The 23,808-nt window shown below is 42.7% G+C and overlaps 1 protein-coding gene across 2 annotated transcripts in view; it reads left to right on the top strand.

The window, feature by feature from the left end:
* jmjd1cb (jumonji domain containing 1Cb) overlaps nt 1–23,459 on the top strand; it is a 100,817-nt gene extending 77,358 nt beyond the window's left edge. For both annotated transcript variants that reach the window (XM_061756678.1, XM_061756679.1), the window contains 17 exons: nt 234–2,622; nt 4,547–4,748; nt 5,597–5,811; nt 6,549–6,701; nt 7,138–7,227; nt 9,214–9,338; nt 9,955–10,177; nt 10,302–10,513; nt 11,065–11,412; nt 11,501–11,669; nt 11,763–11,853; nt 11,972–12,102; nt 12,956–13,078; nt 14,058–14,197; nt 18,391–18,567; nt 18,685–18,816; nt 22,282–23,459. In XM_061756678.1, coding sequence (XP_061612662.1) covers nt 234–2,622; nt 4,547–4,748; nt 5,597–5,811; nt 6,549–6,701; nt 7,138–7,227; nt 9,214–9,338; nt 9,955–10,177; nt 10,302–10,513; nt 11,065–11,412; nt 11,501–11,669; nt 11,763–11,853; nt 11,972–12,102; nt 12,956–13,078; nt 14,058–14,197; nt 18,391–18,567; nt 18,685–18,816; nt 22,282–22,383 — 5,022 coding nt within the window. In that variant the 3' untranslated portion in view covers nt 22,384–23,459. The remainder of the gene's footprint in view (nt 1–233; nt 2,623–4,546; nt 4,749–5,596; nt 5,812–6,548; nt 6,702–7,137; nt 7,228–9,213; nt 9,339–9,954; nt 10,178–10,301; nt 10,514–11,064; nt 11,413–11,500; nt 11,670–11,762; nt 11,854–11,971; nt 12,103–12,955; nt 13,079–14,057; nt 14,198–18,390; nt 18,568–18,684; nt 18,817–22,281) is intronic.
* Nucleotides 23,460–23,808: the final 349 nt, after the last annotated feature.

Below are 23,808 nucleotides of genomic sequence, written 5' to 3'. Positions count from 1 at the left end.
TGGTTCATCTGCCGTAGTCACGGACAAATATGCTGACTAATCGCTCAGTCCATTTATATTGCTGAGGCCAACCTAGTTTTCCCATTGTCAGCTAATCCACAAGCATAAAATAGTTGTCCTTTTGTCCGATTCCAGCCCCCCCCCCCCCCCCCCAAATATTCTTGTTTAGCTCATTTTCTAAAAAAAAAAAAATGTGAAAAATAAATTAATATATAACATGTTTTCTTTACAAGGATGCCGTTCATGCAGTGGAGCGAGCCAGTAAGTACAAAGAAGAGAATCGTCAAATTCTGATGGAAAGCATCGAGGTGGCCCCTTTCACTGCTAAGATTCAACAATCAAGTGAACCTGGGATTGACAGGGACAGAGAGAGAAGCAGAGATCCCACTTTTCCCGTCAGGATACCAGCTCTCGCTTCCCTTAGCCCAAAGGCAGGCCACGTACATCCCCATATTGTCCAGCCAGAAAAGAGCACCTATTTTACCACTTTGTCTAACAGCGTTATAAATGAGCCCCCAAGACTGTACCCTTCGAAAGAGCTCAGCTCTTACTACAAGAAGGTGTCAATCGGACCTCAAGGGGTTGTGGCTAGTATTGGAGCAGCTGTCTCAAGCCAGAGTGCTCTGTCGCTAGCCAACTACAATGCCAAAATGTCCATCTCTAGGCCACCTCCCCTAATTAAGCACCATCCAGAGGGTGGTGAAGGCCTAGCAGGGAAAATTACTGAGCAACTCAGCCAGCAGGCAACGCTAGTCCTACACGCAGGTGTAGAAAGGCTGGAGCGCTGTAGCCCTGCTATTTCTCCGTCCTCCTCTACATGTTCCTCTTCGGCCTCTAACCACCACCCACATCACCACCCACATCACCACCAGCCTCAACAACAGCAACACAACCTCAGGGCAATGCCATCACTTCACAGAGCACCCGTCTTCCATCCACCCACTCAACATGCGCTGGAACGTAAAGAGGCTGTGGAGAGAGAGCGAGAAAAGGAACAGGAAAAGGAAAGGGAGAGAGCTGGCTACGGTGGGCGTCTGTCCCCACCGACTCTCACACCTATCCAGCCAGTTACCTTAGCAGCATCTGGCAGCAAAACATCAGTCGAGCAACAGAAGCCCCCCACATTACTGCCGGAACTCAGGGATGTCAAAGGTCATGGAAATACTGCCATTGTTGCCTCAGCTGTCAGTGTGGACGATATGACATCGTCAGGTGGGTGGAGAGGTGGTCAAGACAGAAGAGTGCTCTTCTCTGGAGAGAAAGGAGTGTCAAGAGGTAAGCCCCAAGCTGCAATGGCCTCCGTCATTGTGCGTCCACCAACGTCCATTAAGTTTGACAATCCTGCAAACAAATCTGGTGCTATGGCTCCGAAGGAATTACCTTTGGGGAGTGACTGCTCATCTAAGCTTCAGGGGGAAAGTCAAAAACTGGGAGCGAGTGTAAGAGATCATGGCGCTAATAGGGTTATTCAACCCAACTCCAACCTAGATGACATGTACATCCAATATAAAAAGACCTCAATTCTTGCCCTCCACGGGGCTGTGGGAGCCAGTACCACAAACTCTGTTCACAGGACTGCTGTTTCATCATCTATACAAAGTAGAAGTGAGGCAGCTACTCCTGAGCTGGGTTACTCTGTGCCAGCTCATCATGTGCCAGGAAAGCAGCAGGTGGGGGTTGGATCTTGTACCGCATTTCCAGGAGGATCTTTGCCTCCTCCTAGTCAATCTGCCACACCCCAACCTAGCCTTACAGTCACCCCAAGACCTAGCCCCTGTGCTGGCTCCGGTAAGGCGTACTCACCCTCTTTTGTTCACCTCAAAAAGCACAAAGCTGCACTGGCAGCAGCCCAATCTAAAAGCAACCCCTCCATTGCTTCCGTGTCTACCGCTACTGGACAGTCATCTCAAATGGCGGATCCCATTGACAAAACATACAATTCCACTCCACCACCTGCCTCCAGCCAAACATCATCTTCGGTGGATAGCAGTAACAGCAGATCAATAAGTGGCAGAACAACACCAGGAAAATCAAGTCCCCTGCACAATGGCCAGTCCTCTGGGCCTGCTCCAACAAGTAGTGGGCAAGCCAGTAACTACCACAAACTGAAGAAAGCCTGGTTAACACGGCACTCTGAGGAGGATAAGAACACAACTGCTACTGCAGCCTCAGTGATTGCTCAACCAGAAAAAATGCCCAGCATTAGCAACACCACAACAATGACTGAAATGATGAAACCATGTACCGTCAATCTCAGTGCCTCCACATCCAGTGAGGTGGAGCTGAGCAAGGACACCACAAGAAAAGCAGAGCGAGAGAAGCTTTCAGAGGAGAAGACAGGTGGAGCCACAGTTGGGGAGGAAAGGAAAGCATCCTCTTCACAAAGGCGAGGAAGCAAACGGACATACGAGTCTCCTTCAGAGAGTGGGGGAGATGACTCCGATGCCAGCGAGAGCAAGCTGGAGGGCAGAGCCAAGCGCCAGCCCAAACCGACCTACAAGAAGAAACAGAATGACATGGCCAAGAAAAAAGGAGAACATGAAAAGGAAGAGGATGACGTGAAACCCAACGGCATCTTTAGGTCCGCTAAAGAGAAGACCAAACTCAAACTGGCCAGTAGCAGTAAGTCTAATACATCTAATGATAGTCCTCTCTTCTTACCATTTTAAATAACAACATACAACGTTGGTTTTTGACAGCTTTGTAACCATTAGATCATGTTACAGAAACCTTACCACTAAGCAGTCCAATTCATTTCAGCTTGTTGAAGTACAACTGGAAACACTCAATGCTAATGTGGCTTGGGTTTCCACCGTGGAATCTGTAGACCAGCATAACACTGTCTGACCCAAAGGCATTTCGTCCATTGGGTACTGTGCCTGGTCTTCATTTGATTGATTTATTATTATTATTATTTTATTATTTTTTTCATGAAAATCATTTGTATTTATATCATTTGCTCTAAATGACTACCATTGTTTTTACACATTTCAGTGCATGTTCACCACTGATGGAAAGGTTTCTCAGCAAACCGTACATTGTTGGAATAATTTTCATCCTCATTGGATGTGTCCAACGAAGATGCAAGGTGCTGGTAAACTGATGTTGTAGGTCGTGATATACAGTGGGTACGGGATTCTTTTTTATATTGCAGCCATTTGCTAAAATCATTTTTTCGACATTAATGTACACACGGCACCCCTTATTGACAGAAAAAATCTGATTTATTAAAAAAGAAAAACTGAAATGTCCTCTCCATTCTGTCAGGTTGGATCGTGAACGTTGGTGGGCAGCCATTTTCAGGTCTTTCCAGAGATGCTCAATTGGGTTTAAGTCAGGGCTCTGTCTGGGCCATTCAAAAACAGTCACAGAGTAGTTCTGAAGCCACTCCTTGGGTATTTTAGCTGTATGCTTAGGGTCATTGTCTTATTTGAAGGTGAACCTTCGGCCCAGTCTGAGGTCCTGAGCACTCTGGAGAAGGTTTTCGTCCAGGATATCCCTGTACTTGGCCACGTTCATCTTTCCTTCGATTGCAACCAGCTGTCCTGTCCCTGCAGCTGAAAAACACCGCCACAGCATGATGCTGCCACCACCATGTTTCACTGCTAGGACTGTATTGGACACGTGATCAGCAGTGCCTGGTTTTCTCCACACATGCCACTTAGAATTAAGGCCAACAAGTTCTGTCTTGGTCTCATCAGACCAGAGAATCTTATTTCTCACCATCTTGGAGTCTTCAGGTGTTTTTTAGCAAACTCCACGCGGGCTTTCATGTGTCTTGCACTGAGGAGAGGTTTCCATTGGGCCACCCTGCCATCAAGCCCAGACTGGTGGAGGGCTGCAGTGATGGTTGACTTTCTAGAACTTTCGCCCAACTCCCGACTTCATCTCCGGAACTCAGCCACAGTATCATTGGGTTCTTCTATTTCAGACCTGATTAATCACAAAAAAAAAAAAAAAAAAAAAAAACGTGCATCGCCACAAGACCCTGACAAACAACAGCTGTGCTAATAGGTTTTCTTAAGCAGCGGAGGACACACATCCATCCATCCATCCATCCATTTTCCATTCCGCTTATCCTCACTGGGGTCGCTGGCATGTTGATACACACTGCACTGATCACCAGCCAATTGCAGTGGACGCTTTGTTTTTTTAATGGTAGTCACATAGAGCATTTAAAAAAAAAAACAAATAAAAATTGGTTTTGATGGAAAAAAAAAAAATGCTTATTTTTTAGTTGGTTTAGGACGCTTAACTTTTGTTAATTAAAACCCAAAGAATTGCACACTCTTACAAGTCCCATGCCATACTTGTTTTTTTCCCCCCCTTCTAATCTTTAATGTACGTTTATCGGGTTTGCCAGATATTTTGATTTGGAAACGCCTCGAATGCCTTTTTTTCCCCAAGCTATTCTAGTTGATCCCTGGCCGATGTCATCTGTTCTATTTCATATATTGTCAATCCTTAACTTGAGCTGCTCTCTATTTGCAGTAGAATAAAAAATGTAGGTGCTTTTTCTAGATGTGGTCATTCTCATTCTTTCCAGATGGGATCCCGCGCTCTGTCCTGAAGGACTGGCGCAAGGTGAAGAAGCTAAAGCAGACAGGGGAGTCTTTCCTTCAGGATGATTCTTGTTCCGAGATCGGACCCAATTTGCAAAAGTGTCGGGAGTGTCGGGTCATCCGCAGCAAGAAAGGCGAAGAGGCAGCACATTCTCCCGTGTTTTGTCGTTTCTACTATTTCAGACGGTAAGGGTAGATGATCACTGTTTATTTACAGTATGTATTCCTTCGAGCTTAGCAGATATTTTAAAAAAAACTATGATAATTATGTGGCCCCAACTTGCCCTGAAACTATTGTGTCTTTTCCATATCGTCTTACATTTCGAGAGCAAACCTGCAAGGCTCAACGTAGAATAATAATAATCGCAAAGCTGTATTTGTTTGTGAATTTTTTTTTTACTTGTCCTTTCTGCCTAATACACGCACACATTTGCTGTGGATGGTCATTAAACAGTCACTGTAGATGGATAAGCAACAGCATTTGCAGTCAGGGGTCAAACTGTGTAAATCTGTCAAAGAGGATTTGCCGCTCGATAATCTTTCCTCACTGTAGACCTGCTGCTCCTGCAATCCCTCTTTCTGTCTCCCCGCCTACGCATCTCTATTTCTGATTCTTGTTTGCTAACCCGAGCTGACCTGTCTGAGGCAAAGCGGTACCTTCAAGTTCAGACGAGTGACAGGGTATGCCGCGGACTGGCCACCAGTTAATCGTAGGGCACACACAGCCATTCACGCCTATGGACAATTCTTCTTTGACGGCGTATCTTGGAATTTGGTTGTTGTTTTTGCGCTATCTGACAAATTAATTGCACTCTTTTTGGGGTCCAGCAACTGCAGACTTTGTAGTAGTAGGACCAACTAGTTAAAAAATATTGTGGTATTCGTTCCTGATAGGAGGATAATAATCATAACCATGGTCAATTTTGCAGCATATTCCCCATAATGATGTCTGGATTCAAGAAAATATTAGCATTTTCTCATGCTGTGCAGTTTGATCTTTTTCTTATGGTCTTTTTATCTGTTTTTCCTTTCAGGCTTTCCTACAGTAAAAATGGAGTAATCCGAATGGATGGTTTCTCCACTCCAGACCAGTTTGATGATGAGGCCCTTGCCCTGTGGATCCCTGGAGCAATGGCGGAACGTCACCTGGACCAAACCACTGCCAAGTACATCCTCAGCTTCATAGGAGACATGTTCTGTCAGATGGTCCTGATGGAGAATACAGCAGCCACCTGGGTCAAAAAGGATGGTGTGTTGTCCTAACAATTACTCACATTTTGACGATCACGTTCCACTGCAGTATCTGTGACTTAGAGTGTGTGTCGCTTTTAAAGGCAGGGCCTGGCCTGTTGAGTGATGTGGTAGTCAGCGAATAAGAATGTAGAGTTGGCTGTTGTTGGGTCAAGATGGCGACTGGCTGTTGACTGGTTAACCTAAATTTAGCTAGTCTGCGTGTTGAGCGGCTCTGGGCAAGCGTCACATCTGGCCGTGTAGCTAGTGTACCGTGCTTTTCGTGTTTCTTTGCTTACCGTTTGTTCAGCAAAGCGAATGAAAGTGCACTAGCGGCTGTGTCTATCTTTGACCACCTGTGGAGGGATTATAATTAGTTTTAACTAGCAGTGGTAGGCTGTATTAATTTAGCTAGCGATGTTAACTTTACCATAGATGTGCAGTTGTATAAGCCAGTTTAAAGTGTGATATGATCTCAAACTTTGGACATTGTCTGTCTTTTCCACATTCAACCCTCCTGGCTCGCTTATTACTATGTAAGTAACATTAGTCCGTGTGGAAAAATGATCATCGCAAAATCCCACAATACAGCGAAAAATCAACGATATCAAATTAGATATGTACGATTTTAAAAAAAAAACTCAGCAAAAGAATGATACTGCAAAATGCAAACCGCGATATGGCAAGGGACAACTGTATATCTTGTATAACTCTTTCTACAGTTTTAGCGTTAACCACTTTTTGTGTGCATTTCAGCCAAGCTTGTTTGGAAGCGTGCGGTTAAGGGAGTGAGGGAGATGTGTGATGCCTGTGAGGCAACACTCTTCAACATCCACTGGGTCTGTCAGAAATGTGGCTTTGTTGTCTGCCTGGACTGCTACAAGGCCAAAGAAAGAAGGAGCTCCAAAGGTCGGTTGTATATATTTTACTGATTGGACAGTTGCAAGCAAAATAAAAGGCCAAGTGCGTTCACTTAACGGGTCGAATAAATGTACTCACTTAGACCCCCTATCTCACTGGCCTGGACACTAGTTGGCGACCTCATATGCTGACTATAGGAGAAAAAAAAGCATTAAAGTAGCTTAATGTCACTAAACTGCGAGCAATCGTCACCAAAAAAAAAAAAAAAAAAAAATAAAAAAATAAATAAATAAATAAATAAATAAATAAATAAATAAATAAATAATTAAAAAAAAAAATATATATATATATATATACGGGGTGATTGAAAAGTTAATCCCTATTTTAAAATACTTACTCTCTCTTTGAATGACATGTTTGTGTTAGGTGTGCATGTTTCTCGTTTTATAAGTTAGTATTTGCTCTGAACTGTATCTGTTTTCAGATAAAGAACTATATGGCTGGCTGAAGTGCGTGAAAGGCCAGCTTCATGATCACAAACACCTAATGCCAACACAGATCATACCTGGCACAGGTAACGAGCACAGCTCTTGACTCTGCATCTTTTCGTATTATACAGGAGGGCGATAACTGATACCTTGTGACATCATACAAGCGCAACAATAGAAGGCAAGAAGTGGTATAGATCGATTATTTGAACAGAACTATAGGAGCTGGACAGAACTGTTGTCTTGATGCTCAGAGCTGCTCGCAGCTCTACAACCCCCCCAATTCCAATGAAGTCGGGACGTTGTGTTTAACATAAATAAAAACAGAATACAATGATTCGCAAATCAAGTTCAACCTATATTTAATTGAATAAACTACAAAGACAAGAGATCTCATGTTCAAACTGATAAACTTTATTGTTTTTAGCACATAATCATGAACTTAGAATTTAATGGCAGCAACACGTTTCAAAAAACCTGGGACAGGTGGCAAAAAAGACTGAGAAAGTTGAGGAATGCTCATCAAACACCCGTTTGGATCATCTGTTTACGACTGTGTTACACCACCCTTTCTTTTAACAACATTCAATAAATGTTTGGGAACTGAGGACACTAATTGTTGAAGCTTTGTAGGTGGAATTCTTTCCTATTCTTACTTGATGTACAGCTTCAGCTGTTCAACAGTCCGGGGTCTCCGTTGTCGTATTTTACGCTTCATAATGCGCCACACATTTTCAACGGGAGACAGGTCTGGACTGCAGGCAGGACAGTCTAGTACCCGCACTCTTTTACTACGAAGCCACGCTGTTGTAACACGTGCAGTATGTGGTTTGGCATTGTCTTGCTGAAAGAAGCAGGGGCGTCCATGAAAAAGACGTTGCTTGGATGGCAGCATATGTTTCTCCAAAACCTGTATGTACCTTTCAGCATGAATGGTGCCTTCACAGATGTGTGAGTTACCCATGGCATTGGCACTAACACAGCCCCATACCATCACAGATGATGGCTTTTGAACTTTGCGTCCATAACAGTCCGGATGGTCCTTTTCCTCTTTGACACGACGTCCACACTTTCCAAAAACAATTTGAAATGCAGACTCGTCGGACCGCAGAACACTTTTGCACTTTGCATCAGTCCATCTTAGATGAGTTCGGGCCCAGAGAAGCCGGCGGCGTTTCTGGGTGTTGTTGATGAATGGCTTTTGCTTTGCATAGTAGAGTTTTAAGTTGCACTTACGGATGTAGCGCCGAACTGTTTTTACTGACATTGGTTTTCTGAAGTGTTCCTGAGCCCATGTGGTCATATCCTTTACACATTGATGTCGGTTTTTGATGCAGGGATCGAAGGTCACGGGCATTCAATGTTGGTTTTCGGCCTTGCCGCTTACATGCAGTGATTTCTCCAGATTGTCTGAACCTTTTGATGATATTATGGACCGTGGATGATGAAATCCCTAAATTCCTTGCAATTGTAAGTTGAGGAACATTGTCCTTAAAGTGTTGGACTATTTTCTCACGCACTTGTTCACAAAGAGGTGAACCTCGCCCCATCTTTGCTTGTGAATGACTGAGCAATTCAGGAAGCTCCTTTTCTACCCAATCACGGCACCCACCTGTTCCCAATGAGCCTGTTCACCTGTGGGATGTTCCAAACAGGTGTTTGATGAGCATTCCTCAACTTTCTCAGTCTTTTTTGCCACCTGTCCCAGCTTTTTTGGAACGTGTTGCAGCCATACAATTCAAAGTTAATGATTATTTGCTAAAAAACAATCAAGTTTATCAGTTTGAACATTAAATATCTTGTCTTTGTAGTTTATTCAGTTAAATATAGGTTGAACATGATTTGCAAATTATTGTATTCTGTTTTTACATATGTTTGACACAACGTCCCAACTTCATTGGAATTGGGGCTGTAGTTTGTTATATTTTACATACATGTCTGCACTTGAACAAGGAGCTGCTCATAATGTCATTGTAAAGTGAAAAGTCACAATAAAAGTCATCCTATAGTATTCTATGGTTCTTATCATGAAGCTTACTGTTCATCTTTCTTACCTTTCCATTATTTCTCAGTTCTGACTGAATTAGTGACCTGCGTGCATTCACTGAGGGAAAAGCACAGCATCAGACTGCAATGTGCGTGCACCAACAAACAGAACCTCCTCAGCAAGCTACAGACAACCAATGGCGTCTCACAGGTACAGCGTTTGTATTTGTCTTTTTGCGACAACAACAGATGTAGCAAACATCTCAAGCATCCATCCCGATTCATTGAATATCGTCAGAGCATTCATACTCACCCAACGTACTGGACGCTAGGGGCCTGATTGGCTCAGATCCCAGATTGTACGTTCACTCTAACAAATTGCACAAGCCGTTGCTGGGCATGTTGTGCGTGATCTACAGTCCTGAGATTGCAATCTTTGACTAAGATCCCAAATAGCGGGTGCTAAATTACGTGCTTGCTCACCCTCAAATGCGAGTGCAAAATGAAGTTTGAAGAAATGGAATTTGAAGTTTTCGTGAAAAAGCCAAACAAGCATATTACTATCTCAAAAAGAAAATAAATCCTTCGCTTAGATAAGCAAGTGTGTGGCAATCGGATGTGCAGTATGTGTAATCCTGGGTTAGTAGATCTGCTTCCACATTTGTTTATGTGAGCAGTCGACGTTTGCGCCCGTTTTTCGACATTTTTAGGCAAACATTTCATGAATCAGACCCTAGGTGACCCGTGGGCCCAAGTTCACTTCATTGGCCCTTTTTATAATGAGGGAAGTCATAATTTGACCTGCGATCCTTACCTCTCTCTGCCAGGTGCTACAGAATGTTCTGAACCATAGCAACAAGCTGTCACTAGTGAAGGCTGAGCCACGCTGCCAACAAAACTCGGATCAAGGAGGAACAAAAGTCGAGACCAATGGAGGTGGAAGAAGTCCAGGCAGCGACGCAGGAAGTGCGGTTACTCCACCAGAGTCCCAGTCACCTCTGCATTTCCTGGCTGACCTGGCAGAGCAGAAGTCCAGAGAGGAAAAGAAAGGCAAGAAGAAAGATTCAAATCGTCCTGTTTTCTTTGTGTTCAAATGACTTCAGAATAAATGAGGCTTTTTTGAATACCCCTGAATGGTGCCTTTTTTTTTTGTGATCTCTCCATTTGCGAACAGAAAACAAAGACTCGATGTCACTGGGTAAATCTGTGAAAGAAGGGGACAGCCTGGAGGTTCTGCAGCAATGTAAAACCACGTCGCTGATTGCCAACAGTACAGAGCAGGGCTCCACTCTCCGAGATCTGCTCACAACCACTGCAGGAAAGTTGAAACTGGGCTCCACCGATGCTGGAATCGCCTTTGCGCCGGTATACTCGACCGCTTCACAGGTGCGCACAGAATTTATGATATCAACCAATATTTGAGGGTGATGACATCAATACGAATTTCGATTCTGAAGCTTTATTCGCTCCCGCGGGGCAACTGAGGGAGCGGCACAGTTATTAACAACAGAAATAAAATAAATACATAAAGCGGTCTGTCACTCAGTAAGTAAGTCACGTTGGGTTATTATAACGAATGATCTATATACTTACAGCTCAAAGTTTGTGTCGGTTTTCAAAGAACCGCACGCTGCGGCACGTTCCTGCACATTTTGCATGTTCCAAGGTTTCAACGCCCTCTTTAAATACCAAACTAATCATACATATCATGACAGGTAATTCTGACTATTACATGCGACCAAGGACATGTAAAAACATGCAGAAACATGTACGATAAGTGGAGGCTTATTGCAAAACGTGCAGGAACGCTACATCGCTAACACACCTGTCACCATCTGACGTACAGACACGCTTCGAGCAGGACTCAACTTTACCTCTAGAACTGTGGATGTTTAATTTTGTGCTTCTTGCTTGTTTTGTGTTTTTGTTTTATTCAGACGGGAAAAGGTGGCCGGACCATGCCTAATATCCTCGATGACATCATTGCATCGGTTGTCGAAAACAAAATCCCTGCTAGTCGCCAGACTATCGCCACAAAGCTTTCAATAAAGCAAGAGCCGGTCATCCCTGTCAACAACAGCAACACTGCACTTGTTTCGTCTGAAGATGTCAAAACAGACAAGAAGAAATCCATGCCTGCGACGACAGGAATTGCAGAGGATTCATCCAATCAGTACCCAGACATTCCGCACTGCTGGCTAAATAACGGGCGACTACTTTGGCTCAAAGATCACCGTAACCAGAATAACTGGAAGCTCTTCAGAGAATGCTGGAAACAAGGACAGGTATGTGTCATTTGTATTGGTTGTCGTGCAGTACTGGTTTGGCGTGTAGCAGCTTTAATATACGATGTCATTTGCATGTTTTGTGTAGCCTGTGTTGGTCTCCGGGATCCATAAGCGACTGAATACCACTCTGTGGAAAGCAGACTCTTTCAATCAGGAGTTTGCAGACCATCAAGGAGACCTTCTCAATTGTAAAGACCAAGTGGTCACCAACTCAGGGATCAAGGAGTTCTGGGATGGATTTGAGGACATTACCAGTGAGTTCATGCAATGACCGTTGCTTGTGCATTCAGGGACAATATAGCAATTGTTAATTCAGCAGTCTAACGAAGGTCCTCTAACTTGTTAAGAGCGATTCAAGTCCAAGGATGGGGAACATGTGGTTTACAGACTGAAGGACTGGCCTTCTGGAGAGGAGTTCATGGCCCTCATGCCTTCAAGGTCCATACAGTCACCTTAAATATTGATGTTCGGCAGATGAAAGCCACGCATTTCACGATTGACGGTATGGAGAGACGTAAGGGAACAGAAATGAGGCCAATTTTTGTCCTTCCCTCAGGTATGATGACCTAATGAAGAACCTGCCGCTGCCTGAGTACTCCGATCCAGAAGGAAGCCTGAACTTAGCCTCCCATCTGCCATCGTTCTTCGTTCGGCCAGATTTGGGACCGAGACTCTGCTGTGCCTATGGTAAAGCCTGAGTGTGAATGAATCCTACAATAAATACAAATATGAAAATGATATAAATCAGATGTTGAGGTGTGTGTGCACGACTCACAACGAGTTAGGGCTTTTGCGTGAACTACATTCAAGTGAAACATTAAATCGAATGAAGTTCGCCCGTAAAGCTCACCATAGCCAAATATCCCGAAATTATTATGACTAGTGTACATATGGAATATGTGGTGACTTTCTTTAACTGTGCATTTTTAGTTGCAGTTCTTCTACAGCACAGCTCTCAAACTTAAGGCCCGAGGGCCGGATCCGGCCCGCCACGTCAGTTTATGTGGCCCGCTAAATAAAATCATGTGGACACCTACTTCATTTTTCTTGCTCAAATCTGTACCCAAATTGCACATCCTCTTCACTTTTAATAACGTTGAGATGTTGCAAGGATTTGCACGTGTAATAATATGATCTGGCAATTGACGTGTACAGAATATGGGTTCACGGTCATAACAGCATGCCGTCAGTGCCAACGTAAACTGGGCTGGCGTTTCATAAGTGGCTGTTCGAACCCAGGCGAATCCTTCTCAACACCAGTTTAAGCAAGCTCCCGTCGGCATTTACGGTCCGTTGTGTAATAATACGCAAGGACAACGGGGCGCTTTAACCCTTTCAATGGAGAGCCGGTCAGGATTTGCTTAGTACCATTAGTAGAAGGGAGCCTGGGTATGTGAGATCTGACATGGCCAGAAGAGGGCAATCATAACTACTATGTGGCGCGCATCAAAAATGACTTTGACATCCCTGTCCTACACAATCCAAACACTTAATTCATCTTTTTTGTAATTTATTATTATTTTTTTAAATCTTTCTGTAGGTGTGGCTGCATCTCAGGACCAGGACTTTGGGACTGCCAACCTACACGTGGAAGTCTCAGATGTTGTCTCTATTCTAGTGTATGTGGGAGTGGCCAAAGGAAATGGAGTCTTGTCCAAAACCGGTAAAATGATCATCATATCTGTTTGGTCATAATTACAAACCCTTTTGATTATTTGGGATGGTTTACTTTTTATAGGAAGTGAGTATTTACTGGTAATCCTGATAATCCATCCCACCTCACAGGTGTGGCATATCAAGATGCTGATGAGACAGCATGATTATTGCTAGACTTGACACCAATTTTATCGGGCTTATCGGTATCGTCCGATATTTGGCATTTTATGCCGATCGGCTTTAATGTCGTAATGCGCCGATCCGATCAATGACGTCATTGGGTTCTGCGCAACGAACACAGGTGCGTTTTATTGATGGCGTTTTGAAGGCACGGCAATACCGTGACGAGATCCTGGCGGCCATTATTCGGCCGTTCATCCACGACCGTCACCTCATATTGCGGCGTGATAATGTACGGCCCCCGTGTTGCAAGGATCTGTACACAATTCCTGGAAGCTGCAAACATCCCAGTTCTTGCATGGCCAGCATACTCCCCGGACACTTCCCCCATTGAGCATGTTTGGGATGCTCTGGATCGCCGTATGCGACAGCGTGTTCCAGTTCCTGGCAATATCCAGAAAGAGGAGTGCACCAACATTCCACAGGCCACAATCAGCAACCTGATCAACTCTATGCGGAGGGGATGTGTTGCACTGCGTGAGGCAAATGGTGGTCACGCCAGATACTGACTGGTTTTCTGACCCCCACAATCAAGCAAAACTGCACATTTCAGAGTGGCCTTTTATTGTGGCCAGCCTAAGGCACACCTGTGCAATAATCATGCTGTCTCATCAGCATCTTGATATGCCTCACCTGTGAGGTGGGATGGATTATCTCAACAGAGGAGCAATGCTCACCAACATAGATTGAGACAGATTTGTGAAAATGTAGATCTATTGAGTCCAGCTCACGAAAAATGGGATCTAAATTGATGATTTGTTTTATTGTTTTTAAATTAATAACGTTTGTCACGTGTGTGGTTGTAGGAGTGTTAAAGCGTCTGGAAGAGGACAATCTCGATGAGGGGGTTCGGAAGAGGCTGAAGGACTCAAGTGAAACCCCGGGGGCGCTGTGGCACATCTACCTCAACAAAGACATGGACAAGGTCCGGGAGTTCCTGTACAAGGTGAACACCATGAAGAAGAAATCATTACATTGAATTCATGAAGCACTGAAGTAGAACACGGAACTAACATGGAACACAATTCAAATTGGACAGACCCTTTGCAAAAAAATGTCAATATCATGGAAAAGTTTCTTTATTTGCATAATTGCATTCACCACGTTAAACTTTCATAGATTATAGATTCAGGGACCACAGTTTAGACAAGTTCAAGTATTTATTTGTTTATTTTGACATAATTTGAGCTTCCAGCTCAAGCCAAATTAGGCTCACATTAAATCAATCAAAATACGGATTTCCATGCAGATCCTCAGCAGAAGGATTTCTGAAGTCCTCTGAAACATTCTGGTAGACTGTTGCGGTGACCTTGGATTTAAGAAAGCAGAGTTTACCGACACCTGCACTGGGCATTGACTGACTGTGGATATTTCACACTGGACCTCACGCAGCTTGGGTTCTGTTCTTCACCCGTCTTCCTCCAAACCCTTGGACCTTGATTTCCCGAATGAAGGGCACACTTTACTTTCATTGGAAAAGAGGACCTCGGACCAGTGGGCAACAGTCCATTCCTGCTTCTCCTTGGCCCAGTTCAGACGCTTCCTACGTTGGCTCAGGCTCAGAAGTGGCTTGACCCGAGGAACCCGACGGTTGTAGCCCATCTCCCGGATGCGTCTGAATGTGAGGGTCTCCCGCATCATTCCACTCTGTCTGGATCTTTGCTGGATTCTTGAATCTTCTCTGTTTGGTAATCCGCTGAAGCCCATGGTCATCTCTTTTGCTTTTTCTGGTGCATCTTCTCTTGCCACATTTTGTCCTTCCATTGATATGCTTGGACGCAGCACTGTGTGAACAGCCAGCCTCCTTAGCTACGAACGTTTGCGGCTTACCCATCCTATGGAGGGTGTCAATGATGGTCTTCTGGCCAGTTGGCAATCCTGCAGTCTTCCCCATATTGAACCCAACTCAGACAATTGAACCAAACGGAAGCAATTGAATGACACCATGGGAAAACCTGTGCACCTGCACACGTTTTGAATTTAGTAGATGTGATTAGTGGGGGACAACACTAAGTTTCAAACATTTATGGCCTGCAAAATTTGAGCTTATTTCTTCATGGTATTCGAATTTTTTGTAACTCCTAATTTTGTGGGTTTTATGAGCTGGAAGCCCAAATTATGTGAAAATAAACAAATACTTGAAATTGTTTAAATTGTGGGCCCTGAATCTATAATCTATGAAAGTTTCACTTTTTGAATGGAGGTATGGAAATAAATAAACTTTTCCATGATATTCTAATCTTTTGGAAAGCGTCTGCAGGCTTCTAATTAATTGATCAACTTTGAATTGGATAAAAATATGTGGCACAATGAGTGATGCTTTTTAATTGAGATGGAATTTAGTTGACAACAAAATGCGATCAGAAATCTTGATTTATGTCAGACGACGAAGTACACGAATATATTGATACTAACTGCAGTTAGAAGAATATGATACTGCCCACTGTGCTCATAATATCTCGTAATACGCTATAGCCTTGCTTGAACTCGAACGGCTGATGCTGTTATGTCTAGGAATGTCACGATTGAATATTTTAAGAATCGATTATACCATCGAATAATCCGATATAATTTGATTTTGCATAAAAATGGATTGGTAAATCCATTTTTTCCTCCACTGTAAATGTCAATCTTGGAAGCAACGTTGCACAACCACCAGCAGATGGCAGCTACGCACCATTTAAGGCTGGAAGTCGGACTTAAATGGTCGCCATGTACACTGCCACGAAACCAGGGGTGTCAAATTCAAATTGACGGCGGGCCAAAATGAAAAATTGCGACAACGTCGCGGGCCAAACTCAATATTTAATGAAAAATCACATCGCGATGTGCATGTTTGCCTTTTCTGCAGAAATGTAGCGTTAAGTTTATCTTTGACGACAAACTTCAATTTTGCTTAAACACTGAATCTGGAATATTATAAACACGAGAAATCAAATTTGCGATTGAAGACATCAGTGGTATTTGTTTGTTGTTTTGTATTTAAATAGATAACATGAATTCTTCATGTCTCCATGTTTCTTTTTGATCTCAATCTTTTTTTCAAAGGCCAACAACAAAACAACCCAAAAATATAAGAATGTGCTTCAATAAAAATCCAAACCTCACTGATGGGACAACACACTCGCAAAGCATTCTGGGATTTGTAATATTAATGGCGCATGTGCTATCTACTGGTGAACAATAACAAAAAAAAAAAAATGGACAAAATTGTCTTTGGCTCACCGACATAGAAGACAGACAGCCTGAAAATAAAGATATTGACATTTTTGTAAAAAGAAAAAAAAACATCCAATAATACACACATTAGAAACGCAAGTAAGACGATGGTAAAATGTGGGGTTTCATTAGCTATAAGCTAAAATAATACAAATAACATCAAATCATAAAATAGTTTACTCTGTGTAGTGAATCTACGAACCCCAATTTCATTGAAGTTGGGATGTTGTGTAAAACGGAAATAAAAACAGAATACAATGATTTGCAAATCCTTTTCAATCTATATTCAATTGAATACACTACAGAGACAAGTATTTTTCAAATATTCACTCATTTTTAATTTTGACGCCTGCAACACGTTCCAAAAAAGCTGGGACAGGCTCATGTTTACCACTGTGTTACATCACCTTTTCTTTTAACAACAGTCAATAAATGTTTGGGAACTGAGGACACTAATTGTTTGTAGGTGAAATTCAGCTTCAGCTGTTCAACAGACCGGGGTTTCCGTTGTCGTATTTTGCGCTTCATAATGCGCCACACATTTTCAATGGGAGACAGGTCTGGACTGCAGGCAGGCCAGTCTAGTACCCACACTCTTTTACTACGAAGCCACGTTGTTGTTACAAGTGCAGAATGTGGCTTGGCATTGTCTTTTTGAAATAAGCAAGGACATCCCTGCAAAAGACGTTGCTTGGATGGCAGCACATGTTGCTCCAACACCTGTATTAACCTTTCAGCATTATTGGTATACAGATATGCAAGTTACGCATACCATGGACACTAACATGCCTCCTCACTATCAAATATGATGACTTTTGAGCTTTGGCCTGATAATCCAGTTGGTCCTTTTCCTCTTTGGCGTAGAGGACACGACGTCCTTAATTTCCCAAAACAATTTAAATTGTGGACTCGTCAGACCACATCACACTTTTCCACTTTGCGTCAGTCCATCCCAGATGGGCCCAGAGAAGCTAGTTTTAATCAAACTACAGAAATACATGTACAAGTTAAGTTGTACAAGGGTGTAATATTGTAATTTATTGCGATTCACCTGTAAAACATCAGCGCGGAGCAGTTCAGATCCTAAGTGTGGATTGGTCACTTTCAGGATCGCGATGGCGTTTGGAATACAAATGCCAGTTCACACACACACAAAATACGACCACGAGTGGAATTTTATGGTGTATTTAATGAAACACACAACTGCAACTACAAACTACAAGAACATAACACTCAGGGTAAACGAAAGAAAAGAAAATAAGGCGTACGAAAATGGAAAAGAGGACATCGTGTGTGGTCGCTGGGCGAAACTTAATGAGCGTGTGAGCATTTAATGCGTTGAGTCAGAGTGAGAGAAGGCAAAGTTGGGGATTTCGTATGAAACTAGTCATTTCCCCACAATTATTACGCACTGATGTTGTACATTATAGTAAGGATTGCAGTGTCGACTCACGAACGTAGATCAGCTGGTCTTTGGGGTGGTCTTCCTCCGGACCTCAGGGGGAAAGAAGCAGGTTCGGTTGAAGAAAAACCAGATGCACAAAAATAAAAAGTAGTAGGAAAGGAAAGTTGTTGTCCCGTTTGGGATGCGCTCATAACTTAGCTCAACACTTCTTATCCTGGTGAGGGGCGCTGGAGCGGAAGCCAGCTGACTTGGGGCGAAAGGCGGACTACACCCTGAACTGGTCGCCAGTCAGTCGCAGGGCACATATATAGACACGGACAACCATTCGCACTCACATTCACACCGTCACTGAGCGGGAACCGAACCCACGCTGCCCGCACCAAAGTCTGCCGAGTGTACCACTCCACCATCGGTGACTGGGCATTATAATAAATGGAATAAATATGTTTTTGAAGAATTACAACCTCTTTTCTCTCCCCATTTAATTGTGACACCACAAACCATGACCACGTTAGCTGTGTAAGGAGCAGGGATTGGACGTATCAGTGGACCAGGATCCAATCAGAGAGCAGGGCTGGTACCTGAGCAAGAAGCAGCGGCAGCAGCTATTGGACGAGCACGGGGTCCAGGGTTGGACCGTTGTTCAATTCCTGGGAGACTCTGTTCTAATACCAGCCGGGTCGATGCATCAGGTATACACACACGCACACAATTTTGTTTACGAATCCAACGACAAAATCAACATACTGTAGCAACTGTATTGCTCGCTTCGCTGTATTGGGAACTTCCTGGCCCACCTTGTCTCCCAGGTCCAGAACCTTCACAGCTGTGTTCAGGTCATCAATGACTTTGTGTCTCCTGAGCATGTGGCCAACTCCTTCCACTTGACCCAGCAGCTCAGACCCAACCATGAGGAAGTCAACTATGAAGACAAACTGCAGGTGATTTGTGTAATCTGTCAGTCAAATTTGTGAGTCGGTTAGTTTATTTACCTTGTTTGGCCACCAAACAATAATACAACAATGGAACAAACCCTGGCTACGGTGAAATAATACACTCACAAAAATGATCGAGGAGGGACATGAGGAAGCATAGCTGAAAATGCCCTGCCCCCTTTTGTACAAATACAAATATTGCAATATAGGAAATACAAATATTACAACATAGCATATTTCCCAGTGAAAATTTGCCCAGTTAGCATATGCATAAAAAAAAAAACCATGCAGTTACATATACGCCACATACAAACACAGCTTAAAATGCTAACTCTCCACATCACCTCATTAGGTCACCCGGTCTTGTTTTGCCAATGACGGAGAAGTCATTTGTCTCTTTGACAATCCAGTGGATCATCACAAAAAAAAAACGTCAGCGTTGTGGGACAGACAACACGTAATGCCGCCACGACAAATTTGCTCTTTCACGATTGCACTTTGTCAGACTACTGCAATAAAATACCACCGCATCCTGTTTTTTACGATCATTGGGCTTTATCTTGTCAACTCGAATGCGACCGGATACACTCGTTACCGTGGCGACGACGACAAGAGTGGAGCGCGGCGACGGTATTATAAGAACAAAATGGGGAGAAACGTGTGTTGGTGGTCCCCGGTGGTCGGGACCGGAGAGGACGTTCGTTTAAGGCTCGCTTGAGGTACGTTCACGTACTTTGAATGCGATCCGGCTCGCAAGCAGGCAATAAAATGTTATGTAGCCTAGCAAGCTACTGCTAGCAGGAACGGTCGGACGTAAACATGCCGCCGTTCTGTCGAATCATGCTTTTCATGAAAATCTCCCAACAAACAAAAATGTCACAAAAAGTGGCTACATTAATGACTGTATTTACTTCCTGCCATCTAATGGAAGACCATTCATTTGTTCTGTCTGTCACTATGCCTCACTGGCATAGATACATTATTTATTGTAAATATAATTTTTGGAGCAATTATGTACACAGGTATATACAGTAAACGAACAGGTCATTTAAATAGACACATTCCGCCATCTTGCGATCGGATCGGTGATCGGTTATCGGTTTTTTTTAAACTCGCTGATCGGTCCCAAAAATCCCGATCGTGTAACGTCTAGTTAATATTTTACCTCCTTGGGATATTCCATTAACGCTGTACTTCAAATACACTTCCACCTACACTGAACAAAAATATCAGCTTTCCATAAATACTCGAGTAAAGTTTGTGTTAGTGAGCATTTCTCCTTTGTCGAGATAATCCGTCCCACCTCACAGGTGAGGCATATCAAGAGGCTGATGAGACAGCATGATTATTGCACAGGTGTGCCTTAGGCTGGCCACAATAAAAGGCCGTGCAGTTTTATCACACAGCACAATGCCACAGATGTCGCAAGTTCTGAGGGAGCGTGCGTTTCTATTTTTGTTCAGTGTACATACACAAGTGGATCACTGCACAATGTCTTTGGAAAGCCCACCGCACACCGACAGATGCGTCCGAAACCAACTTAACTGTCGTGCAGTGTGCGAAGTTCGGCAACTAGTTTTTCATGGGTGGCCGTCGGTCGGCCACTGCTGTTGCTGCAATTTGATTTGACGGTGTACAGCGTTGCAGTGTCGCACATCCAGCAGCCAATCAAAACTACATAAGGGCCTTCACGAAGGAAGAAAATACATTTCGGAGTTTTTAGCGTGAGACCCAGCTGGCTATAGTTCCAAACGTGCTGTTGACATCAAAAGTAATCCATGCATACAAAGAGCGTCAAAATACGTGTCTGGAGCGTTTTCAGTGCAATGAGTGCATATGTTTGATTTTGAAGAGCTGATTTTATGTATATTATACTGCGTAATGTGTGATCTATGGAGGACTTTGAACTGGATTAGATGTAAATGACTGTTTTTTGTCATTGAGAATGCATTTCTGCAGATTTGTGCCCAGTAATCATTTTCAATAGACAACTGAGTGGTCTTGTTCCCATTTTGCGATTGGTAAGTGTATTGAATTCGTACTTGACATTCATTTGTATACTTTTGAAAGGAGATTTTTGCTTTGTGGGAGTAGTTCCACTCTTTTCTGAACAAAAACCTTTAACTATCACATCTGATACATAAGGTGTTGTGGTAAAGTTGCCGTGTTCTTTCCCACAATGCACATTGCTTGCATAGCAAAACTGGAGTTTACGTGTTGTTTGAATCTGCAGTGGGAGCGCCGTTACGCGAGAAGAGAGAGAAAAAGAAGTTTGTTTCTTAAAGTGGTTTCTCTGCTTTATTAAAAAGTTTAGTTTGCTCAAGATATGGCGGTGGGCTCTGTCTTTGTCCTAATTCATGTCCTAAATGTATATTTTGTTATTGTGGATGTTTGCTGAGACAAATTCCTTACGTGTCTTGTTGCATACTTGGCCAAAGAAGCCGATTCTGACTTTGGATAGTGAGCTCATAAATTTGTTCAGCACTATACATAATACATTAACTGTAATTTCTCGTGTATAATGCACACCCATGTATAATATGCACCCCCAAAGTTGACCTCATAATTCTGGAAAACCCTTCTACCTATGGACTGTATAATGCATTCTTACAATGCATGATTTTGCTTCTACCCATATGATCAAAACATGAAGTATCATCTGTATTTTGTTGGTTTTCTCAAATCATTATTCTGAAGTTAAGCACTTTATTTGAACACGTAATACTTTGTATTTACTTGCTCTTATTTTGAAATTCACAGCCCTACTTTTATTTAGTAAATGTAAACACACAGTCGTGCTCATATGTTTGATTACCCAGGCAGAATTTGTAAGATGTGTACAATTCTTTAAAGAAAACATGAAGGGCCAGGCGGAACACATTCAATTTTATTTTAATGGGATTCAAATTCAACTGTCAAGCATTTCAGAAAAACATTATCAGTAAACAAAACATAACCATAAAGAAATGAATGGCGGTTGTTGTTCAGTCATCAATGGTATTTTCCAAAAAAAAAAAAAAAACAGTATTTTACAAATTCTGCCAGGGTATGTAAACTTATGAGCACAACCGTACACATATGCAGTCATACGTACCCCTGTCATATTGGAATGAAAGTGTAGGCTGCCCCTTTTTCATAACCTCTAGGTGGCGGTGGGATATTGTAATGAAAGTGTACAGCTTTTTCATAACCTCGAGATGGCGGCATACATTTATAAAATGGGAAAGTGTTTTTCATTTCATTCCCCTATAACCTATGTGTTATGCGCGCTTTTCACAATTTATAGACACTTGGTACACTCTGCAGTTAATATATGCTACACTACTATACAATATATGAGGAAATACCGCCCTTGTCTAATACCTGGCAGAACAATGGGGGAAAAAGGAGCGGATTTGTTTTCCATCAAACTCCTCTAAGACTTGGAATTGTCTACAGGATTAATCAAATCCTCCTTATTCTTCCTCACAGGTGAAAAACATCCTGTACCACTGTGTAAAAGAGGCCGTGAGCTCCTTGAAAAGGAGCTTTTCTGAGGAGGAGGAGGAGGAGGAGGAGGGTGAGAACTCATAACAGCACCTCTGCCTTGTGCACACGTCCCAGCAACAGTCCGCTCTTCTCACGAGGAGGACAGAGTCTCGCGATTGCAGGAGGAGACGTTAGGAGCGGAGCAACTTACGTGAGCCAGTAGACTCTGCGTTCGGCTAGCATTTAAGTGGCTGGCAAAAGGCAAACCCACACCTACCCCTGGAACCATTGCGTGCCAAGAGGCGATGCTCAAAAAAAGAGGCGGGCCTACTGGACAGACGGATTAAACCTGCCACTCACTGTTGCATTGATTATGAACACAGGGAAAAACCGAATGATGGGAAAGAGAGGGCAGTGTGCTGGTTGGGAGCCTTATCATAGCCACTGACTTCTTAAGTGGGACTCTTCACATGAGCAGAAGTGCTGATTTGGGCAGCAGGCCAGACTGGAGGAGCTGTGTCCTGAACTGTTGAACCACAGGTTAAATCTGCAGCAAGAGCCAATACAGTACGTCTTGGACTGATTTGATTTTCTTTTTTGCTGATTACAACATCACCAGCAGCAAACAGTATCAGGACCGTCATTTCTGATGGTTGGGGGGATGGGTGGAATCTAGAAAAAAAAAAAATGTGAGGGGGAGGGGGAGGGGGGGGGTGGGGGATAACACAAAGCAAAAAACCATTAGCTGCATGAGTCAGCAGGCTCCTTGTTTGTTCTGTCACTTTGTTTTTCTCTGTGAAGATGTATTTATTTTATAGCTTTATGTAAATGTGATGTTAATGAGACAAAAAAAGCAATTATGTAAATGTGACTGTACAGTTGTTTCCTTTTTCCCCTTTGTTTTGCTCTAAGTGGTTTTCAGTTGTTATACGGTTCTACTGTGATGGAGGACACACACATGCACCAGCTAATGCCTGTAACTTTGGGAAATACTAATGTCCTCATGCCATAAATACATTTTTTTTAAGATGAACTGCCAAACTGTTGTAAAAACTGTCTAAAGTTGTATTATGTATAGAAAAAAATAATTGCTCATACACTTGCATTTTATAAAGTATTCCCTGTAAAACAGACATTTACAAAAAGAGATGTAATTTATTTAATAAAATAATTCATTTTCATTTTATTGAGATTTGCTCTGTTGAACTTCTGAAGTTAAAAGATAAAATAATGATAAAAAAAAAAATAACTATAAAATGTAAATATATACATATATTCATTGACTGAGGTATTTTTATAAAACATGTCTTGCTTCAATTTAAAAATTTTAAAGTGTGTTAAAATGATTTGTAAAATGAAGTTCAAATGGGGTTTTACATTTTCCATTAAAATGGATTTATCAAACAACAAAATGTCTTTTTACTTCTTTTGGACTGCAGTACAGTAATATCATTTAGTTAAAGAGGGAGATATGGCAGCTTCAACTTGTACACACATTTTATTTTAAAGATTTGGTCCAATGTACTTGTT

The sequence above is a fragment of the Phyllopteryx taeniolatus genome, chromosome 19 (genome assembly GCF_024500385.1).
Source record: "Phyllopteryx taeniolatus isolate TA_2022b chromosome 19, UOR_Ptae_1.2, whole genome shotgun sequence".
Lineage (NCBI taxonomy): Eukaryota > Metazoa > Chordata > Actinopteri > Syngnathiformes > Syngnathidae > Phyllopteryx > Phyllopteryx taeniolatus.
This window is presented reverse-complemented; position numbering and strand designations above follow the sequence as displayed.